The sequence below is a fragment of the Podarcis muralis genome, chromosome 12, assembly GCF_964188315.1.
Source record: "Podarcis muralis chromosome 12, rPodMur119.hap1.1, whole genome shotgun sequence".
NCBI classification, from domain to species: domain Eukaryota; kingdom Metazoa; phylum Chordata; class Lepidosauria; order Squamata; family Lacertidae; genus Podarcis; species Podarcis muralis.
The window spans coordinates 35,836,162-35,854,704 of NC_135666.1; the positions used below are offsets into that span (position 1 = coordinate 35,836,162).

The 18,543-nt window shown below is 39.5% G+C and overlaps 1 protein-coding gene across 4 annotated transcripts in view; it reads right to left on the bottom strand.

Moving 5' to 3' along the window:
- IGF2BP3 (insulin like growth factor 2 mRNA binding protein 3) overlaps positions 1 to 18,543 on the bottom strand; it is a 69,537-nt gene that overhangs the window by 35,627 nt on the left and 15,367 nt on the right. For all 4 annotated transcript variants that reach the window (XM_028750493.2, XM_077937009.1, XM_028750495.2 and 1 more), the window contains exon 3: positions 4,617 to 4,665. In XM_028750493.2, coding sequence (XP_028606326.2) covers positions 4,617 to 4,665 — 49 coding nt within the window. The remainder of the gene's footprint in view (positions 1 to 4,616; positions 4,666 to 18,543) is intronic.

Here is an 18,543-nt window from a genome sequence, read left to right on the forward strand (position 1 = left end):
TTATGGACATTGTTTTAAGCCCTTATGACAAACCATGCTGTGTACAAACACTCTGTGGAATCCTCAATCCCTTACTCCACACAAGGTGAAAATGAAGCTGGAAAGGATAAAGGGACATGACTCATCACAGACTATAAACCTTTGGTGACCTTGATGAAAACAAATTATTTGAACCAAGTACAATGATGATGCCAACATCTTCTAAGAAGAATGATTCAACCCAGTAGCACAGTATGTTCCTGGAAAAGAGCTCCTCACAGCAGATACTTTGCCACACAATGTAAGTAAACACAATTTAGAGAAGGAGGTTAAGGCTTACATTTGTGCTGTACATGCTTCTCTATTACCATCCATAAGTCAGTTTCACTAGATCAAAACAACTATTCATGGCGCTCCAGAACTTCACAACTTTTTATACTATATCAGATCAAATACCTTAGCAATGTGTCAGAGATGACTAGAAAGTATTTTCCTGACCATGGACAAGTGAGTGAATTGGAAGGCCTAATAACAAAATGGAAATGTATTTTATTTTTGGTTTTTCTGAACCACAATCTACAAGGCAAGAAATTCTAGACCTTATCCACCAAGGGCATCAAGGTTTAACCAAATGTCACAATCAAGCCAAGCTGACCCTATATGGCAACCTTGTGTTAGAAATATCAGATACACACGTTTAGTAACTGCACATGTTAACCACAGCAAGCAACTGCCCCATCCCTGCCAATTACCACAAAGAACCATAGCAAAGGTGGTTTATTTTCTCTATTTACTTATGAAGTAATTCATATGCTGCCTTTGGGGGCATAACCCACTGAAAACAGCTTACAACGATATAAATACAAAATAATCCAAATTAACAAAGGCAACATCACTGAGTCATTAAAATGCCAATTCAAACAGTACAGCAACTAACAAAAGACAGCTCTGCAGAATTTTTTAAAAATAAGACATTTACCGTATTTTTTGCTCTATAAGACTCACTTTTTCCCTCCTAAAAAGTAAGGGGAAATGTGTGTAAGGGGAATGCAGGCTGCACAGCTATCCCAGAAGCCAGAACAGCAAGAGGGATTGCTGCTTTCACTGTGTAGTGATCCCTCTTGCTGTTCTGGCTTCTGAGATTCAGAATATTTTTTTCTTGTTTTCCTCCTCCAAAAACTAGGTGTGTCTTGTGGTCTGGTGCGTCTTATAGAGCGAAAAATACGGTGTGTGTGTGTGTGTGTGTGTATGTATGTGTGTGTGTATATATATATATATATATATATATATATATATATATATATATATATAAATAAAAATAAATTACTTTTTATACACCATTTTAAAAACCCACAGTGCAGAGATCATGCAGATCTGAGGGAAGAGAGTTCCACAACATGGAAACCACCACAGAAAAGGCCCCATCTCTCATGCCTGCCAGGCAAGATCATAAGCAGAGCCTCTGAGGCTGATCTCAATGCGCAGGCAGGTTACGATAGGGACGGCAGGCAGTCCTTAAAATAAGTCCTTCTTAGTACGGTACAAGCTGGCTGCCTCAAAATATCTTTTTTAAAGAGACAATGTTTTGAATAAACTTGTAGAAAAACCTACAAAATGTGGATCACTATTAAGTAAGATTTAACATCCATGTTTTATACTATGAATTTAATTTGAGATTTAGCTGCTGGTAACCCCAAAAGGGAACAGATATGCTTTCTTCTCTCTGTGCATTCAAAATGGTGACTACAGTTAGTGGGCAGTTGGTTCAGGTAGTAGTGTTCACTGTGTTCAGACAGGGTTGTAACCACCACCACCACCCCGCCCCAGCCAAAGGATCATTTCTGAAGTCTGGGGAATGCTCATAGATCCAGCCTAGAAAGCCAAGAGGTGTCAGTGACAAAGCCTTTTCCGGCATAACCCTGCCTGTTCCAGATCTTGCTCTCTAAGGTGAGGCAGGTTGTAATAACAGACAGACCTTGGGTCAGCCTCCTGGTGGCCCAGAAACCAATCAGGATTGGGAGGAGTTTTGTCCAATCAGGAAAGAATAGTGAGCTTGAACCATTAAACATTCAAATAGAGCTTGTTTGTCAGTTATTTAGGACTTGGTAAGTGCCTATATAGGGATCTGTTTTGAGCCTTGTTAGGGCTGAATTAGGGATTAGCTAGACAGGGCAACCCAGATTGTATCCCTGAGGGTAAGGTAAAGGTCCTACAAGAAGTTCTAAGAGTCATTAGTCAATTCAGAGACAGGTTTAATTTTAAGGATATTTTAAGCTATCTCTGTAAAGAACATGCATCTGAAACAAAGTGTTGTGCCTATTAAAGGTATAGGTAACCCTGACCATTAGGTCCAGTCGCAGACGACTCTGGGGTTGTGGTGCTCATCTTGCTCTATAGGCCGAGGGAGCTGGCATTTGTCCGCAGACAGCTTCTGGGTCATGTGGCCAGCATGACTAAGCCTCTTCTGGCAAACCAGAGCAGCACATGGAAACACTGTTTACCTTCCCGCCAGAGTGGTGCCTATTTATCTACTTGCACTTTGACGTGCTTTCGAACTGCTAGGTTGGCAGAAGCTGGGACCGAACAACAGGAGCTCTAGGCTCTGTAGTTTAGCCCACAGCGCCACCCGCATCCCTATGTTGTGCCTATTAGAGTAATTATTAAGATATAACCCTCATCATCTGTATGTAAATAAAATTCTAGTTTTATTCTGAAAGTGCCTCATCCTTACTTTGATTCTCTGGGTGAGGACAAATTCTCCTTTCACATAACTGTCATACCTTGCTGCTTGTTATTAAGAGATAATAACAGACCTTTCAAGTGTTCTGACAGAGAGAGTGTACATTTTAAAAACACTAAAAGAAATCCAGTCACATTACATCACTCCCATCCTTATTGAGGGAAGTTGCCACACAGGTAGTGGCTAAGGAAAGGGCTTTTATAGTTGTGGCACCCCACATGCAAATTCTTCCCTGAAGGGTGAGGTGGGGGTTTGTGTTATACCTCTTTCAATATCCTTCTTGCATCAAGCAAATACCTTTTTATTTCCCCAGGCCTTTAAAAATTTTACAAGTTGTTTTAATCCTGTTATTTTATCTGCTGTTTTATTGTTGAGAAATGTTCTGTTAATTCACTGAAGCATTTTTTTTCTTTTATGTTAAAAGTCATCTTGGAAATATTATACTAAAGAGTGGCACAAAATTTGTAAGTTAATATACATATATTCACTAATTTTGGCTTTAAAAATACTGCCAGTTCTTGAGCATCTTCTCTACACAAACCTCTGCTTGATCAGTTGTTTATACAATTCATGTGTGTGTCATCAAATTGCAGCAGTAAGGGGCTTGTTTATATTTAACTATATTGAGGTTAAAAAAGGTAAAGGGACCCCCGACTGTTAAGTCCAGTCATGGACGACTCTGGGGTTGTGGCGCTCATCTCGCGTTACTGGCTGAGGGAGCCGGCGTTTTGTCTGCAGACAGCTTTCCGGGTCATGTGGCCAGTATGACTAAGCTGCTTCTGGCGAACCAGAGCAGTGCACGGAAATGCCGTTTAGCTTCCCACCAGAGCGGTACCTATTTATCTACTTGCACTTTGACGTGCTTTCGAACTGCTAGGTTGGCTGGAGCTGGGACTGAGCAATGGGAGCTCACCCCATCACGGGGATTTGAACCACCAACCTTCTGATCGGCAAGCCCTAGGCTCTGTGGTTTAGACCACAGCTCCATCCGCGTCCCTGGCATATTAAGGTTAAAAAGTAAAGGTAAAGGTACCCCTCCCGTACAGGCCAGTCGTGACTGACTCTAGGGTTGTGCGCTCATCTCACTCAAGAGACCGGGAGCCGGCGCCGTCCGAAGACACTTCTGGGTCACGTGGCCAGCGTGACAAAGCTGCACTAGTGAGCCAGCACCAGTGCCGCACACGGAAACGCCATTTACCTTCCCGCTATACAGCGGTACCTATTTATCTACTTGCATTTAGGGGTGCTTTCGAACTGCTAGGTGGGCAGGAGCTGGGACCAAACGACGGGAGCTCACCCCGCCGCGGGGATTTGAACCGCCGACCATACGATCAGCAAGTCCTAGGCACTGAGGTTTTACCCACAGCGCCACCCGCGTCCCTATACTAAGGTTAAGAGGCACAAATAAAAATACACGTTTTTACAAAAATCTATATTCTGTTACCTAGTTATCATAGAGCTTCTGAAATTATGATGTGCTGCTGAGGAAATAACTAGTGGCAAAAGAATTACAAGAAAAAGGTAGAGAGTTTCTATTTCTAAAAGTTGCTAAAATGTTAATGTTTATACAGAGAAGAGAGGCTCAGATCAGCTTTTAAGACATAAAATGAATCAGGAAATTGCCAGTCACCTGAAAATGTACTGTAGAACCCTTAAATATATCTCCAACTGCCTAACATTAACGGCAGCTGTTAAGAAATATTTGGAAGGTTCTGTTATTCAGTTTTGCAAATTATCCTTCAAAGAACAAAATTGCTCTTGCCAACAATTTGCATGTGTTAGAAGACCAAGAAAAAGGAGTGAGAAAACAAGGGAGAGGGCGAAAGAGGCAAAAGGTGAAAAACAAAGCACCAATTTATCCTCTTAAAACAGGTTGAAAACAAAGATGAATGCCTACCTCCCACTGCAAGTGTGGCGGGATATTTCTGATTTGAAGTTTTCGACTCCTGGGGATGGAGAGAGAGAGCCTGTTATTTAAACACAAAAAATGTACACTCCATAACACATCTCTGAAAATTACTAGGTCAAAATGAGTTCTATAGTAAGAAGCAATTATCACAAAATAATTTCATTATATGCCTACAAATAATTATATACCTTATGCTCACCAGTAAGAGTCAATTGAAGAGATACTACTAAAAAAACCGCTCCTCTTCACAGTATTTTCTTGGCACATTGAAGCATTTCTTAACACATGAAACAGCTTTGCTTCAAGAATATTGTGTCTCCTATCATACTGTTTAAATATGGTGGCATTATTTTTAGACTTGTAAAAACTATCCCCAAATTTGAAACTTCACAAAATGGTGCATGAGAGAAAGAAAGAATATGTAAATTCTAAAACCATGGTCAATTTAATTAGCACTTGAATTCCTAACATTCCAGGCTTCTGAAATCTTGACTAGCTGTTGTATTGTCACCTTTGTTTCAAAGATATATTGGCCCTCACTCATCTATCTTGCAATAAAAGCATTTGCTTTGTAATAGTATAAACAAGGCCCAGTGGCATCCGGAATGGAATAGCCAAACCTTTTCACCTCTCATTCCTTTTCACCTGAAGAAGAATAAATGCACACCCAGAATGCTACATAACCTTGGGATCTTCAGCAATGTACAGATAAAAAAGGTTCTGTACATCAAATGGGAAGTGTATGTACTTCCTCAAAGCTAGAAAGGCTTATTCATACAAGAACTCAGAAAATTCACAATTAAGGAGATTTCTTGATAGACAAAAAACAAAAAAAGAATGCAATAAATATAATCAAGGCAACAACCCTATACACGTACTTAGTAATAAGTCCCACTGAGATCAACGAGACTTAATTCTGAACAGACAGACATAGGATTATACTGCAAATGTTACATTGGTGTGGTTCACAAAAAGTTAAACCAACTAAGTCATACTAAGAGTAGAACCACTGAATTCAATGAACTTGTCATATTCAGTGTCATATCCACTGACCTAAATGAGTATGACTTTGTCGTATACAACACATACAAAATAAACTATAGTCAATGTGCATGAGCAATTCACTCTTCCCTCACTCTCGACTATGCCACATGAGAGAAAGGAAACAAGTCAAAGCCTTGTTTCCATGAAATGCTTATCACTCATAACATGTTGACTTCTCATTGTTTCTTTGGAGAGAAACAAACGATGAGCCCACAGGACCCACAAGACTCTTGATTTGTTTAGGGTTCACTTGCTTCCCTCCCTGTGTGGCACAGTCAGAAATGTGGTGGAAGCAAAGCTCTTGTGCACATTAAACCATACTTTATATTTTAAACTGTGGTTTAATGTTACGTAAGAACTGCTCACTCGTCAACTGGATTTAGGTGAAAACAACTAAAATCTTGTGGCACCTTGAAGACTAAGACATTAATTATGGCCTAAGTTTTCATGGATTACACTAATGAAAAGGAATGTAAGCCAATGAAAGGTTATATGGTACAATGAACGCTAGTGTTTAAGGTGCATCAGGAAATTGCATTAGGTGAATTGCTATACATCCAGCCTTTTCAAACTACAACTCCCATCAGCATGGCCAGTAATCAGGGATGACAGTTGTGTCCAACAGCATCTGGGGGCACTCAGCTGGGAGGGCTGCTATAAATGAAGAACCTGGAAAAGCTTTCTTTAAAAAAATATTTGATTCTACTTTGTTATATTGCAGGGATGCAGTAGTAGCTTTGTCCACTACATACAACCCAACAGAAATTTCTCTTGCGCAGGAATTGCTGAAAGGAGAATTTCCTAACAGATGTGTTCAGTTCTAGATATGCTTTGCTTTCAATGTCATTATTTCCTATTCCAAGGTCTATACCCCTTAAAAGATAAAGCAATAATCCTAAACATAAATTCTAGCAGCCTTACATAAATGAGCATAGGGAAATGCATGCACTACTGCTTGATATGCTATGGAATTAATTCTCCTTTCCTACAAAAGAGGTTTTAACTTTCGTAATGAAGTTTCATCATTAACTATTTGGTGTCCTTTTTGGACCTTCCTTCTAATTTTGCTTTAAAACATTTCATGTCTAACTTGACCACAAGCAATTTAGCTTTATGGACTGTGTGACAGCAGACAAGATGCAGTCCAAACCCACTGCTTTTAAATGAATCCAGTATCTTTACTCGTGCTATTACAATTTTAAATAATAATAATAAATCCTCCATCAAAACCATTGGGCCAATGCTTAACAGGGTATAAGGCATGCCCACAAAGAGGCAATCAAAAGCTAAATATTTGGGCAATATAATATGTTACTGAGGAAACATGCTAGTTGAGAGGGTAACAGTTGTGTTCGAGAGGTGAAGTTTTCATAACTACTGGCAGTCCACTATCCCCAGTATCAGCACTGAACACCTAACATATAATAACCTTGTTACAATAACTTGCTTTTTAAATTAGACTTTGTATTTAAGTACAGTGCAATCATAAGTTATGCAAGGATTATCCTACCAGGGGTTGAGTGTAAAAGCAAAATCAGAACTACTCACAACACCCAAGAACTCAGAGCCTCCCAAAGCCTGGTAAGTAAGGTGAATAACTTAAATAAAGCTATTTTGCGCAATTTTCCCCTGTACAAAAAGTTTGCCGGGCTCTGAGATGCTTGTGCAAATGCTCTGGGAGGTTCCCACGAGATCTCACAGGGCTGCCAGTCCCAGCAATAAGCACCAACCAACTCATCATTGCTGAATGCAAGCCTGCTTTCTGAAGGAATTGCTTCCACTTAAACCCATTCAAGTGGGAGCTTGCATCGTGCATTATTCTTAATAGGCAATAAATATAATTCCTGCTTGCCAAAGAACAAGCAGGTTCTCATTTTTTGAAACAACAACAGCAATCCCCATAAATTTCCATTTTTTCAATTGAAAAGTTTGGAGAAGTCTCAGAAAAAACATGGGGTACTCCTTCCCATTGCTGTTTTTTTTCCTCCTGAGCCTTCATACCTCTTTTTGGTAGCAAGCCCTATAGCACACAGTAGAATTCAGTTCTCAATAAACATACATGTGATAGTGTTGTAAAAGTCCTTTCAAAAATAAACACAATATAGCAGTTTTCTTCCACAGAAGTATTTTTAGACGCCAAAATCAAAAGCAGCTAGGACAAATTTCACACGGTTATTTTAAGAATTTCCACCCTCTATACTAGCCTTCTAGTTTCAATATTAGGTAGCTAATATTGCACATAAGGTTGAAGGAAGAAGCTAGAAGAGTGATGCTCTCTCCCACTTCCTCTTCCATAACTGCTTTATCAAGGCGCTGACTGGCATCCGAGCAGCTAAATCTGAATGCAGAATGACTGAGAGGGCAGGAAGAAAATAAGACTGTTCTGGTAAGACTGGGAAGGGAGCAACAGGGGCAGGGGTGGAGAGACAGGAATGGAGTACCACAGGACGAGAAGGACAGAGCATCAGAAAGGATGCAAATGCACAATCACATCAGATCTCATAAAATGGATGCTCTTGAAACTGCATAAGCTATCCTTCACCCAATCAAATAATAGATTACATCTGTCTCCACTGGCTGAACCATTAAACCACTGATCAGCTCAGTACTGCCATGGTGCAAAAACAGATCTGAGGCATAGGTCCTCCTAATATCCCAAATGTGTCTGTGAGGCCAGAAAGGTTAGCAGTCTACACCTTTACAGTAAATCTCACTGAACTCAATAGGCTAATGGAGTAGACATGTATAGCTGGAGTGCTTAACCTGTAGTTCTCTATGCTGGTAATGCTGTCTAGGGATGATAGAAGTCCAAGTCCAACATCATCTGAAGGGCCACAGATTAGCCACCACTGGAGTATAAGACTGCACTGAAAGACAACTTTCCAGAAACGTACAAAACAAAAACTGACATACTTCTGGGCACACGCAAACCATTTTGGATGCTGAATTATGACTAGCACAACATGGCTGAGATCCAAAGAGCTATTTTAGACATGTCCAAGGGTTTGGAACATGCCCAGTGCGATTTTCCCCCTTTCAATAAGTAGACCCTTGCCCATAACAACCACTTTTGGTTCAATTTCAAAAGTGTCTTCCTAGGTGGCCTGGTGGCCTGCTGTTTGAAAAACAAAAACCACAACCTCCCTTGGGTACATGGAACTATGTTTTTCTTCTGAACCATATTGGCTAAGAGCTAAAATATACCAGCCACACTATTCTATAGTAAAACCAAGCAACGGGGGAGGGGGGAGCAATTTCATACAAGATGGAATGCAAGTAGAAAAGTTGTATCTTCCTTCATGAAAATTAGATGTGAAAATGAGGTCAACACATGGAAGGAGAATTGAACAGCAGCATTTCTAAACCTGGTACCCTCCAGATATTTTGAATACTGTTTTTACTCTGGAGGGAACTAGGTTGAAGAAGGCTGCTTGCACATGACCTGCCAACTTCCCCATGCTTGTAAGGAGTCAAGCTCCTTACAAGAAGTTAAAAAATTAACTTCTGTACAACATGTGTACTTGAAAGTATTGCACAAGGACTTCCAACTGTTCTTCACACTTCTTAGGCTATAAAAACTTACATTCATAATTTGATAATTCCCAAGTGTGACTTAGCAAAAGGATTTAGTAAAGCAGCTACAACTCTTGTGCCAAGTACTTAAATATATCTTTGCATTTTCCTACCAATTTCCATAATGGAATACAACTGAAACAAGTCTTTAAAAAGTGATAGAAAACTTTACATGGTTTATGGTAAACATTGCAATCTATCAACATTGCATCATCTTCCTTCCATTCTTAATTCTGATTTTCAGCAAAATGGTTCACATCCTATTTCCCCCACCATATATTTGAGAATCTACACGTTAAGAAATACGGATTGCTTTTTTACCAAAGTGTGGAAAGCACTACAACAGACAGACAGACAACTCTACTTCAGTTCAGGGATTATGTCAGTTCAACAGTTTCCATGGGCCTCTTTTACAAATTTCAATACCAAGTGCCTTTATAACCTATCTCAACCATAGGAGATGTCCCATCTCTTCCCACTGTCACTTACTCCTCTCTTGATACGATGGATCCAAATGCCTCAACTGTCAAGCCCCAACCCTCCTAGCTCAGGGGAAAGGAAGTGTTGGGTGCGAACTTTCCTTTGTGGCCTAAAACCCTGTAACAAAGGGTCCCTCCATGTTTCCTCCAACCCTAATCCCTCATTGGGCCAGTGAGGAAAGGGGCACAGTGCTTAGGGTGGGGTAGTGAGAAGGAAAAATAGCGGAATAATTACCACAGAACTCTGAAACAACCTTGCTTCCAAGCCATAACAAAGCGTCAATAAGGAAGGAAGGAATTTCCTGAAGAGGAGGTGGTGCTTTTCCACTTGTAAAAACTGCCCTTTTGTCTCCTGAGAAAGAAATGTTTTTTCTTGTCTATTTTCACGGTTTATTCTAAAATGCGTAATTCAGTTTTCCATCTAGTTAGTTTAGGGTGTGGTAATTTATGTTTTAAAAAGTCAAGGCAAATCACTAAAATCCCCACTAGTAAACACATAAAACATAAAAAATATCATCAGCAATCTTGCATCCAATGTGATGGTTCAGATGCAACACAAAACCATGGCTTGACATTATGTGAGGAAGCAGAAATGAACCTTAGAATTGAATGCTCCCTCCCTCTAACTAGTCTGATTCTACTTTGCGGAGAAAGTGTTAAACCAACCAAAAGCTTACATCTACCTTAAAGGAAGAGAGGACCACTTCTATGCCCTAGGAGGTCACAGCTGGAAAGGGTAGGAAAGGCAAGGGCTTGTTCCCATAAAATTAAACCTTGCAGACATTCAGAAAACAGTGCCACCTCTCCCTTTGCCAGAGTTGAAGGAAGTGTGAGCATTCTTCCTCTCATTATACATGCCATGTTAAAAGATGGACCTGCAAGCAGCAAGTGCATTAATGAACCCTTACCACTCATCCTTCTCCTGGTTTTAAGAGATGATAGAAGTATCTAGCTCAGAAGGGAAACGCATCGACAGGGGTGCCATTCCATTACTCGGTACACTTACTGGATTGAGTAAGTGTAGATTGAGTAATAGATTGAGACTTTGAGACTGGATTGAGTAATAGATTGAGACTTTGGGGATGATGACCATGCTCTTCTAGATGCCTAAAAACTGGGCCACAAGAGGAATGATGCAAATCTCTAGAAAGGCTGCTAGATGGATCCCTCCTGTGCTTAAAACCATAAAAGTAGCTATTGCCTCTTGCAGTGGTGGTCATGATTGTGGGAATGTCTGTATTCTACTGAAGGGGCTAACCTGCTCCTCTTCCAACACCTATTTCCTCTTTTGCTCCTCTGCTGGTTAAAATCCTTGGATTTCATTTCCTCAGCAATCAATTATTTAACCCATCTCAATACATAAAATCCAGCAAACCTCTTAGCAATAGGCTAAGCGGGTCAAGCAGTTGCTGAATGGGGTAACATATATAAAAATTCCAGGGAACATTCATTCGTCTGATCAACCAGGAAACACTGCTATTTATGCTTCACCTTTCCTTTATCTATTCCTTTCCCCTGGACTCCCCTGGAAGCTAGGACAACAGCTTCCTAACTGTATACAACACACAAGCATCGTCAATTAAGTAAATATTTCTATGAACTGGTAACTTTCTGACACTTCCCAATTTGTAGATCATTTAATGAATTTTTATCATTTAATGAAAATTACAAATGCAGCACTCAAGAACTACACATATAGAAGTTTACCATTAAGTTATCAATCACTATACATTCATAATAGACTACGTGATTGACGGTAGCTTCAATTCCTGTAGAGCTGGTATACAAAAGATGCCTTGCAGATCTACGTTAGCAAACAAAAGCAGTATTTTAACCAATGCTTTATTTTATTTTTTCTTTAAGCTTCCAGTATTACCCAAGAATACACAACAAAAACAAAATCTTCAAACCTAACAATTTCATTTTGAGAGTCATTAAGGTTGTCCTAATATAACTGCCAGATGGCAATATTTCAAATCACAGGACTACTCTTTAAAACCAGGTCAGAGGCTACACTTAAAGGATCATATTCAAAACATCATCCATTAGCTTTACCACTTATTATTCAGTTTATCTAAATCCACTTGGTACATAAATTATTTCTATTAATGCACTTTTTGCATAATAATTATTTCTTGACAATGTCTTATTGTTAAGTTTTAACATGTGAGTTCAATTTATCTCTATTTAATTCTTAGGTTGCAAACAAATGCCAGATACAGAGAGGACATTTGTGTAAGCATGCACATAAGCAAAGTACTTATATGAGCATGGCACATATGGAGGATCCCCCCCCCCTTTAGCACCAACTCCTCATGCAATGGAGCATACGGGAAGCTAGAAAGTTTCCATGTGCATGCAGATAAGTGGCAACAGAATCAAACACTAAAAGTAAAATTTGTTCCATCAATAAAGGCAGAACAATGTTTGCATCTGTGAGTAAGCATTAATGATTAAGAATTTTAAAATTCCCAGAGTAGGTTAGTTGGGAGATTCAATGAATCAACAGAAAACCATCAGCAACTGCACTATGAGCCAAGATCTGACATTTCAATGTATATTGTTTACAAGTAATTTAAAATTAATGTAAAGTATATCAGAAAAAAGTGTGTAAATTTTAAAGCATTAATTTTTATATGGTGTCTCTTGTGAATAATTCCTTAAAGTATATCATACACATCTCCCATTTCAGTTAATGTATTTAAGGCGTAGTGTTGACTATGCAATGAAATGCCCCAAAATAACAACTACAATATAGCTTGATAATAAATCAAACCGAGGCCCCAACTTCCCAAACGACCAGCAACTTCCAGCATTATCCTTGGGCAGCAGCAGCAGACAACTGTCATCTTGAACTGACTGAATAGGGGAAATAAACCGAGAAAGCTCAGCAGCTGTTAAGAGCCCCCACATATAGGCTATTGTTACAATTTTACAGATGAGGAACCAGAGCTGAGAGATACTGGCTGGCAACATTAAACCTCCAAGAGAAACCCAAATTCTTTATCTCCCCATGACAACCGATTACCTTGGATACTGAGCCAATATCTGCTGATGGGACAAATCGCCAGTTTCATCTGAATAAATATTACTTCTCTGAAACACTTGTGAGTGCTTTCAAGTATCATTTATCAGATTCATATACCGTGGTACCTCGGGTTATGAAATTAATTTGATCCGGAGGTCCGTTCTTAACCCGAATCCGTTCTTGATCTGAGGCTCGCTTTGGCTAATGGGGCCTCCTGCCGCAAGTGCGCGATTTCCGTTCTCATCCTGGGGCAAAGTTCTCAACCCAAGGTACTACTTCCGGGTTAGTGGAGTTTGTAACCTGAAGTGTTTGTAACCCGAGGTACCACTGTATTGAGGGTGATCTGGGCTCTGTGACTCAATACCAACTACAACTCTACAGTGGTACCTCGGGTTACATACGCTTCAGGTTACAGACTCCGCTAACCCAGAAATAGTACCTCAGGTTAAGAACTTTGCTTCAGGATGAGAACAGAAATCGTGCTCTGGCGGCACGGCAGCAGCAGGAGGCCCCATTAACTAAAGTGGTGCTTCAGGTTAAGAACAGTTTCAGGTTAAGAATGGACCTCGGGAACAAATTAAGTACGTAACCAGAGATACCATTGTATTGGACAGACAGCCTAGCTACACTTATCCATTTGGTTTACTGCAATGTACCGTACATGGGGATGTGGTCTGGAAGCATCATCCCATTGAAGAGAAGGAGGCAAGATTGCCCACAAGGACTGGCTGATACAGTCATATATTGACAATGCTTTCTGTAAAAACTGATTTCCAGTTGTTTCTGCGCCCACTTCAGAGTGTTGGTATTAAACATTTAATTTAGTACCGGCATGCAGTGGATTCAAAGAATCCAGCAAAGCTGGATGTGTCCAAGGTTCTCCATACCAAATTAAGGACTTCATTTCATGGCACTTCAGATCACACCCCTCAAAAAAACACAGCACACAAGTATGTGATAAACCTGAAAATAGTGTAAAGTTTACCATACACTGAAAATGCCAGAGTAGAGGGAGGAAGGGAAGAGAAAGGACAAGCTTGTAATCAGAGGTAATGATTTTATCAGAACTCTCCAATCCCATTTCTGCTTAAACAGAAGGATGCTGAAGTACAACCTAGGGCATGTATGAGGCTATTGAATTGGAACCTACAAAGTTACCACAGCAAATTCCTCCCCCGTCCCCCACAAACACCCCATAATTTTAAATACCTCTTGCACAAAAAACACTGGACCTATTTCTATATAATTTGAGAGGCTTCTAACTTGTGAGCCACTTCAGATCAACTGGCCACAAAACACTGGGAGAAATCAAATGATTTCTCCTGAAAACTGTAAATGCTTTTCTGGACATTTTATTGCTTTGATTTTTTACTTGCAAACCACCCAAAGTGTTTGGTTGCTATATAAATATGGAAAGTAAAATGAATGCAAATAGCACTAGACACTGTACTTTACCAAGTAACAAACCAAAAGGACAGGAATCAAATACAAAATCAAAAGGGCTTGCAGACACAAAACCTCAAAAAGGATGAATAAATAAGAGCTTTAATTTAAAATCTGGTTGTATTTTGCCAAGGTGCTTTTTCTGTGATATCTATTCATGACTGACCTGCATTACAGCTAATAATTTTACTAGGATCATAAGCTATAAAACAAACAGTACCTAGCTTAATTCCACAAGTTACTGACAACCCCATTTTAAGGCCCATGTAATTGGAAGGAACTGTGCTGACAGATTTGCAGGGGGTGGGGTGGGAAGAAATAGTATTGTTTTACACCAGGAATGTTGTCACAATGGGGGTATAACCAGTCACTAATCATTCAGTCAGATAACAGGCTAAATGGGGATGGGGAATGATAAACAATTTGAAGACACGTTAGGAACAATTTTATCCATAAGCAAAATCTAGAAAACAATATATTTTTGTCTTACATCTTTATAGTGAAGCTCCCCAAAAATCATTTCAATACCTTTTTATGTCCAGCCCAATTGAACCCTCTTGGGGCCCAATCCTGAAACTGAATGTTATCCATTTTGGGATTCTTGTTTCTTTAACCTATTTTTAGGGGGCTGGATGGAAGAAAGGCACTCAATTTATGGACAACATAGCTGATAGTTGCAATCTACATTTTGAGAACTTTACACATTTTGAGAGCTTTCCTTAAACACATAATTATAACAACTACAAAGATTTGGGGCATGTGAATGACTGGAGTCGTCTGTCGCTTTTAAACTATCTGAAGGGTAGAATTTAAATATTTATTTCGTTTCTATTATATACAGGAACAACAGTGAAACCTTCAGATAACTTTTTGGAGCTACCTGACAGAAAGAATAAATGGCAAAGCTAATCGAGTTTTGATGGAATAAGAAATGGATAACAATCATTTTATTGAAAATTTTATTGAATTTTATTGATGTTAACTCAATACCACAGGGAACACCATAATTACTAAAATTTCAATTTTTGGTGTTGGGGGAGAATAGCAAGAGTTTGGTACTGTAAAGCTCTTTCAGAATTGAACACTGCCTCACTTGTCATCAAACATACTGAAAGGGCCCTGCCAATATTTGATAATTTCTTTACAGGGAAAAGGACACACAAAATGCAAATGGGATAATGACATATTTTCATTAAAATACTGTTTGCCTACTTCTCTCTGTGCAAACGCTAGCCTAAATGTGAAGGCTAGGGGTGCTAAATACAGTAGGCATCAGTTGCAAGTATTTCAGCGTTTCCTCTGTGTAGTACTGTTAAGTTCTCCTAGCCCAAAATGGTCAAAGCTAGTCTGTTTTGCATACAAATGACAGTGTTATTACAGAGAACCAAGACTGCAGAGCACACCAAGAAACTATGCACCTTGTTTCTCTAGCCAATGGGTGTGTGTGTGTGATAGCACAATAGCATTAATGTTCTGATGTTACATTAGTCTTTCCACTGCATGCATGTATTTACTGCACTAAAGTTTCCAGCATTAGCCCAATTCCACAGGTGATCCCCAGTTGCCTACTGCTGAAAGACACACACGTATCAATCTTTCATCAATCTCTTAGCCAATTTATGTATTGTAATACAATACATACCATATTCATCTCCTTAACATTAGCACAAATTAAAAAGGTTGCTCAACCACTGATTCTTATTCTGGAAAAAGTGGTTTATTTACTGTGCTCGCTTTGGCAGCACATATATACAAAAAAGTGGTTTATTTACTATATATACAACTTGGGAAGCAATACATAAAGAGAAGCCAAACAAAGAAATGGAAGAAGAAAAGCTACAGACAACTGGTTGAAGTGAGGCTTTCCCTCTTGCTGTTACAGGCATCCATCTGCCTCAAGAGACAATGGAGTGTGCCTCCAGGGGTGGTCAAACTATTGACTTAGCAGCACTGAAGTTACCTTCCTGGGACACAAGCCTGGGCAGTGTGTATGGAGGTCCTGGACTGCCCGGACAACAACACCGCCTCCCTCAGCCTCGCTGATGTGGTCCAAAGGAAAGCCCAGCTTGGCTGCAGGAGTTGCTGGAAAGAGGTGTGAAAGGGACTCAACCGCAGATTTGAGTAGGATTTACTTCTTAGTCATTTCTTCCCCTGAAGCGATCCCACAAGGTAGCAGAGGTTTTAGATGGGCTACCTTCCCAGCCATGTTAGAAACTCAGATATATATAAAAGAGAACGTCTGGTTGCCAGCGTGGGGCCAGACGGCTTGAAAATCTTATTTTTCAACACAACTTTTTGGTTCCTGAAATTTGTTCTGATGGTGCCACAAATAGAATTCAACAGGATGTGTTGTTAGTGTGTGAAAACAGGAAAGATCCAAGGATCCCCAGGCATACAACTCTAGATGGTGGAGACCTCAGATGCCATCCTAGCACAAGTGCATCTTCACTTGGTCACAAGTGGTTGACAGCCAGGTGCAAAATGCATCTGCTGCCATGTGCAGATACCACCTTCTTGACTGTTGGACCCACTACTGGTCTTTTCTGCTCAATCCACCAGAGCCTAACTGACTGAGGGACTGAGACCCATCAGCTACCTTCACCTGGTTTAGCAAGCCAGATAAAGCAGTTTTCCAGGGTGTGGCTGCTGTCACATTCTGACAGCATCTAAATGCAGCAGATTCTGGTAGAGTCCTAAGACAACAGATAGGGTGGGCAGCTTTAAGGCTTGCAAGAGGCACTTCATTTTTCCACTAACTAGAGCTGTGAAGTGTGGCTCAGGAAGGCAGACACAGAATTATGACACAAGGTGCTCTGAGAACATGCTCAGGCTGAGAATTCAAGCTTCCTAGATTTCAGCAGCCCACTAGGCTGCACACACAGAATACCTTTAAAGCACAAACAATTCTGTGCACTGTAGCTTACACCTTACAAAGTTAAAATTCCCAACAGCCCTTACAAACTCCAGTATCCAGAATTCTTTGTGGACGGAAATATGCTTCAAATGTGCCTTAAAGGTACAGTGTTTATACTACCAAAGCAGTAAAAAAAATATTTGTTATTGTTGCTATGGTTAAACCACTGGGAACTGGAAGCCCATTCTGAGATGCAACCAGTAGATCCCAAACTATATTGTGTGCTGCAATGGACTACACCAATTCAAACTTCGGAGGGGGGCGGTTTACTGCTCTCTCATGTTCAAAACTTCCCGCAAGTGAAAACACAACTGGAAAAAAAGATCTATCCTGCTCATTCCCTGCAGTGCTAGTTTTCTGACTGCAAAGTGATTTCGATATATAGACAAAAGTTTTAAAAATGCGACTTCCCCTTCATTATCCAGTGTGACTTTTCCATTTTATTGGACTACATATGCACCACAAACTCGGAACTGCTTAATATCAACTTAGCAGTACATAATTTAAAAAGCACAAACATAGAAAAGACACCAAATCAGCTATTATACTAAAAAGCTCCTTAGACAGTTTCCGGAAGCTTTGATCAAGAAAAGGGCATACAGTCAACAAAAAGCCATTTTGCAGATTTGTTCTTAGCAGTACTCAACCTTGTAATTTTAAAAAGCTTGCTAAAAATTCTTATCCATGAGACAATACACTTCTACTTCCAGCGTAGACAAGTTCTACACTGCTTCCAGGATAGAAAAGTTCTAGGCACATCCACAAGCAATTAAACCCGCATGCACTGATGAGGTTTTTAATCTCACACATCTCAAAAAAAGTGAGGAGCAATTCACTTTACCAAATCCCAGTTCAAAGGCATTTGTGTGTTCACAGGATAGAACTAGGCAGATACCCTCACTACATTGCATTACACACCTGCCAATTTTTTTTTAGTTGCAGCAAGCCTATCCAAGCACATGATTTAGTTACTATATTAATTTTTAAAATTTAACTGATTTTATCTATTTTATAATTATGTATATATATTTAAAAACAGTTTGTGGATTTTAACTGTGTTTTATCTACAATTTTATTATGTACATCATTTAGAAAGCTATTTGATTAAGCAGTTAATACATTTTTTCCAAGCAAATAAAAAAATAACCACACACAGATACTCAAAGATACACACTTATGCCTGGCAGGCATACACACAGTGTAAAAAGAAGAATATTAAATCACACGTTTAAAGTTTGTAGTTTCCCTGAAATTCTTACATATAGATAAGTGCTTTCATGTCTGAAGCAAGACATGAATATGCTACATCTAAGCCAAAATTAATGACATCTTCTATATAAACTAAACATTTCAAAATATTCCTTATGTAAAGTAAATGCCATTTCAGATACATCTGATAGGCAAGAACTGAGCCCCATTAACAGACTCATCTTT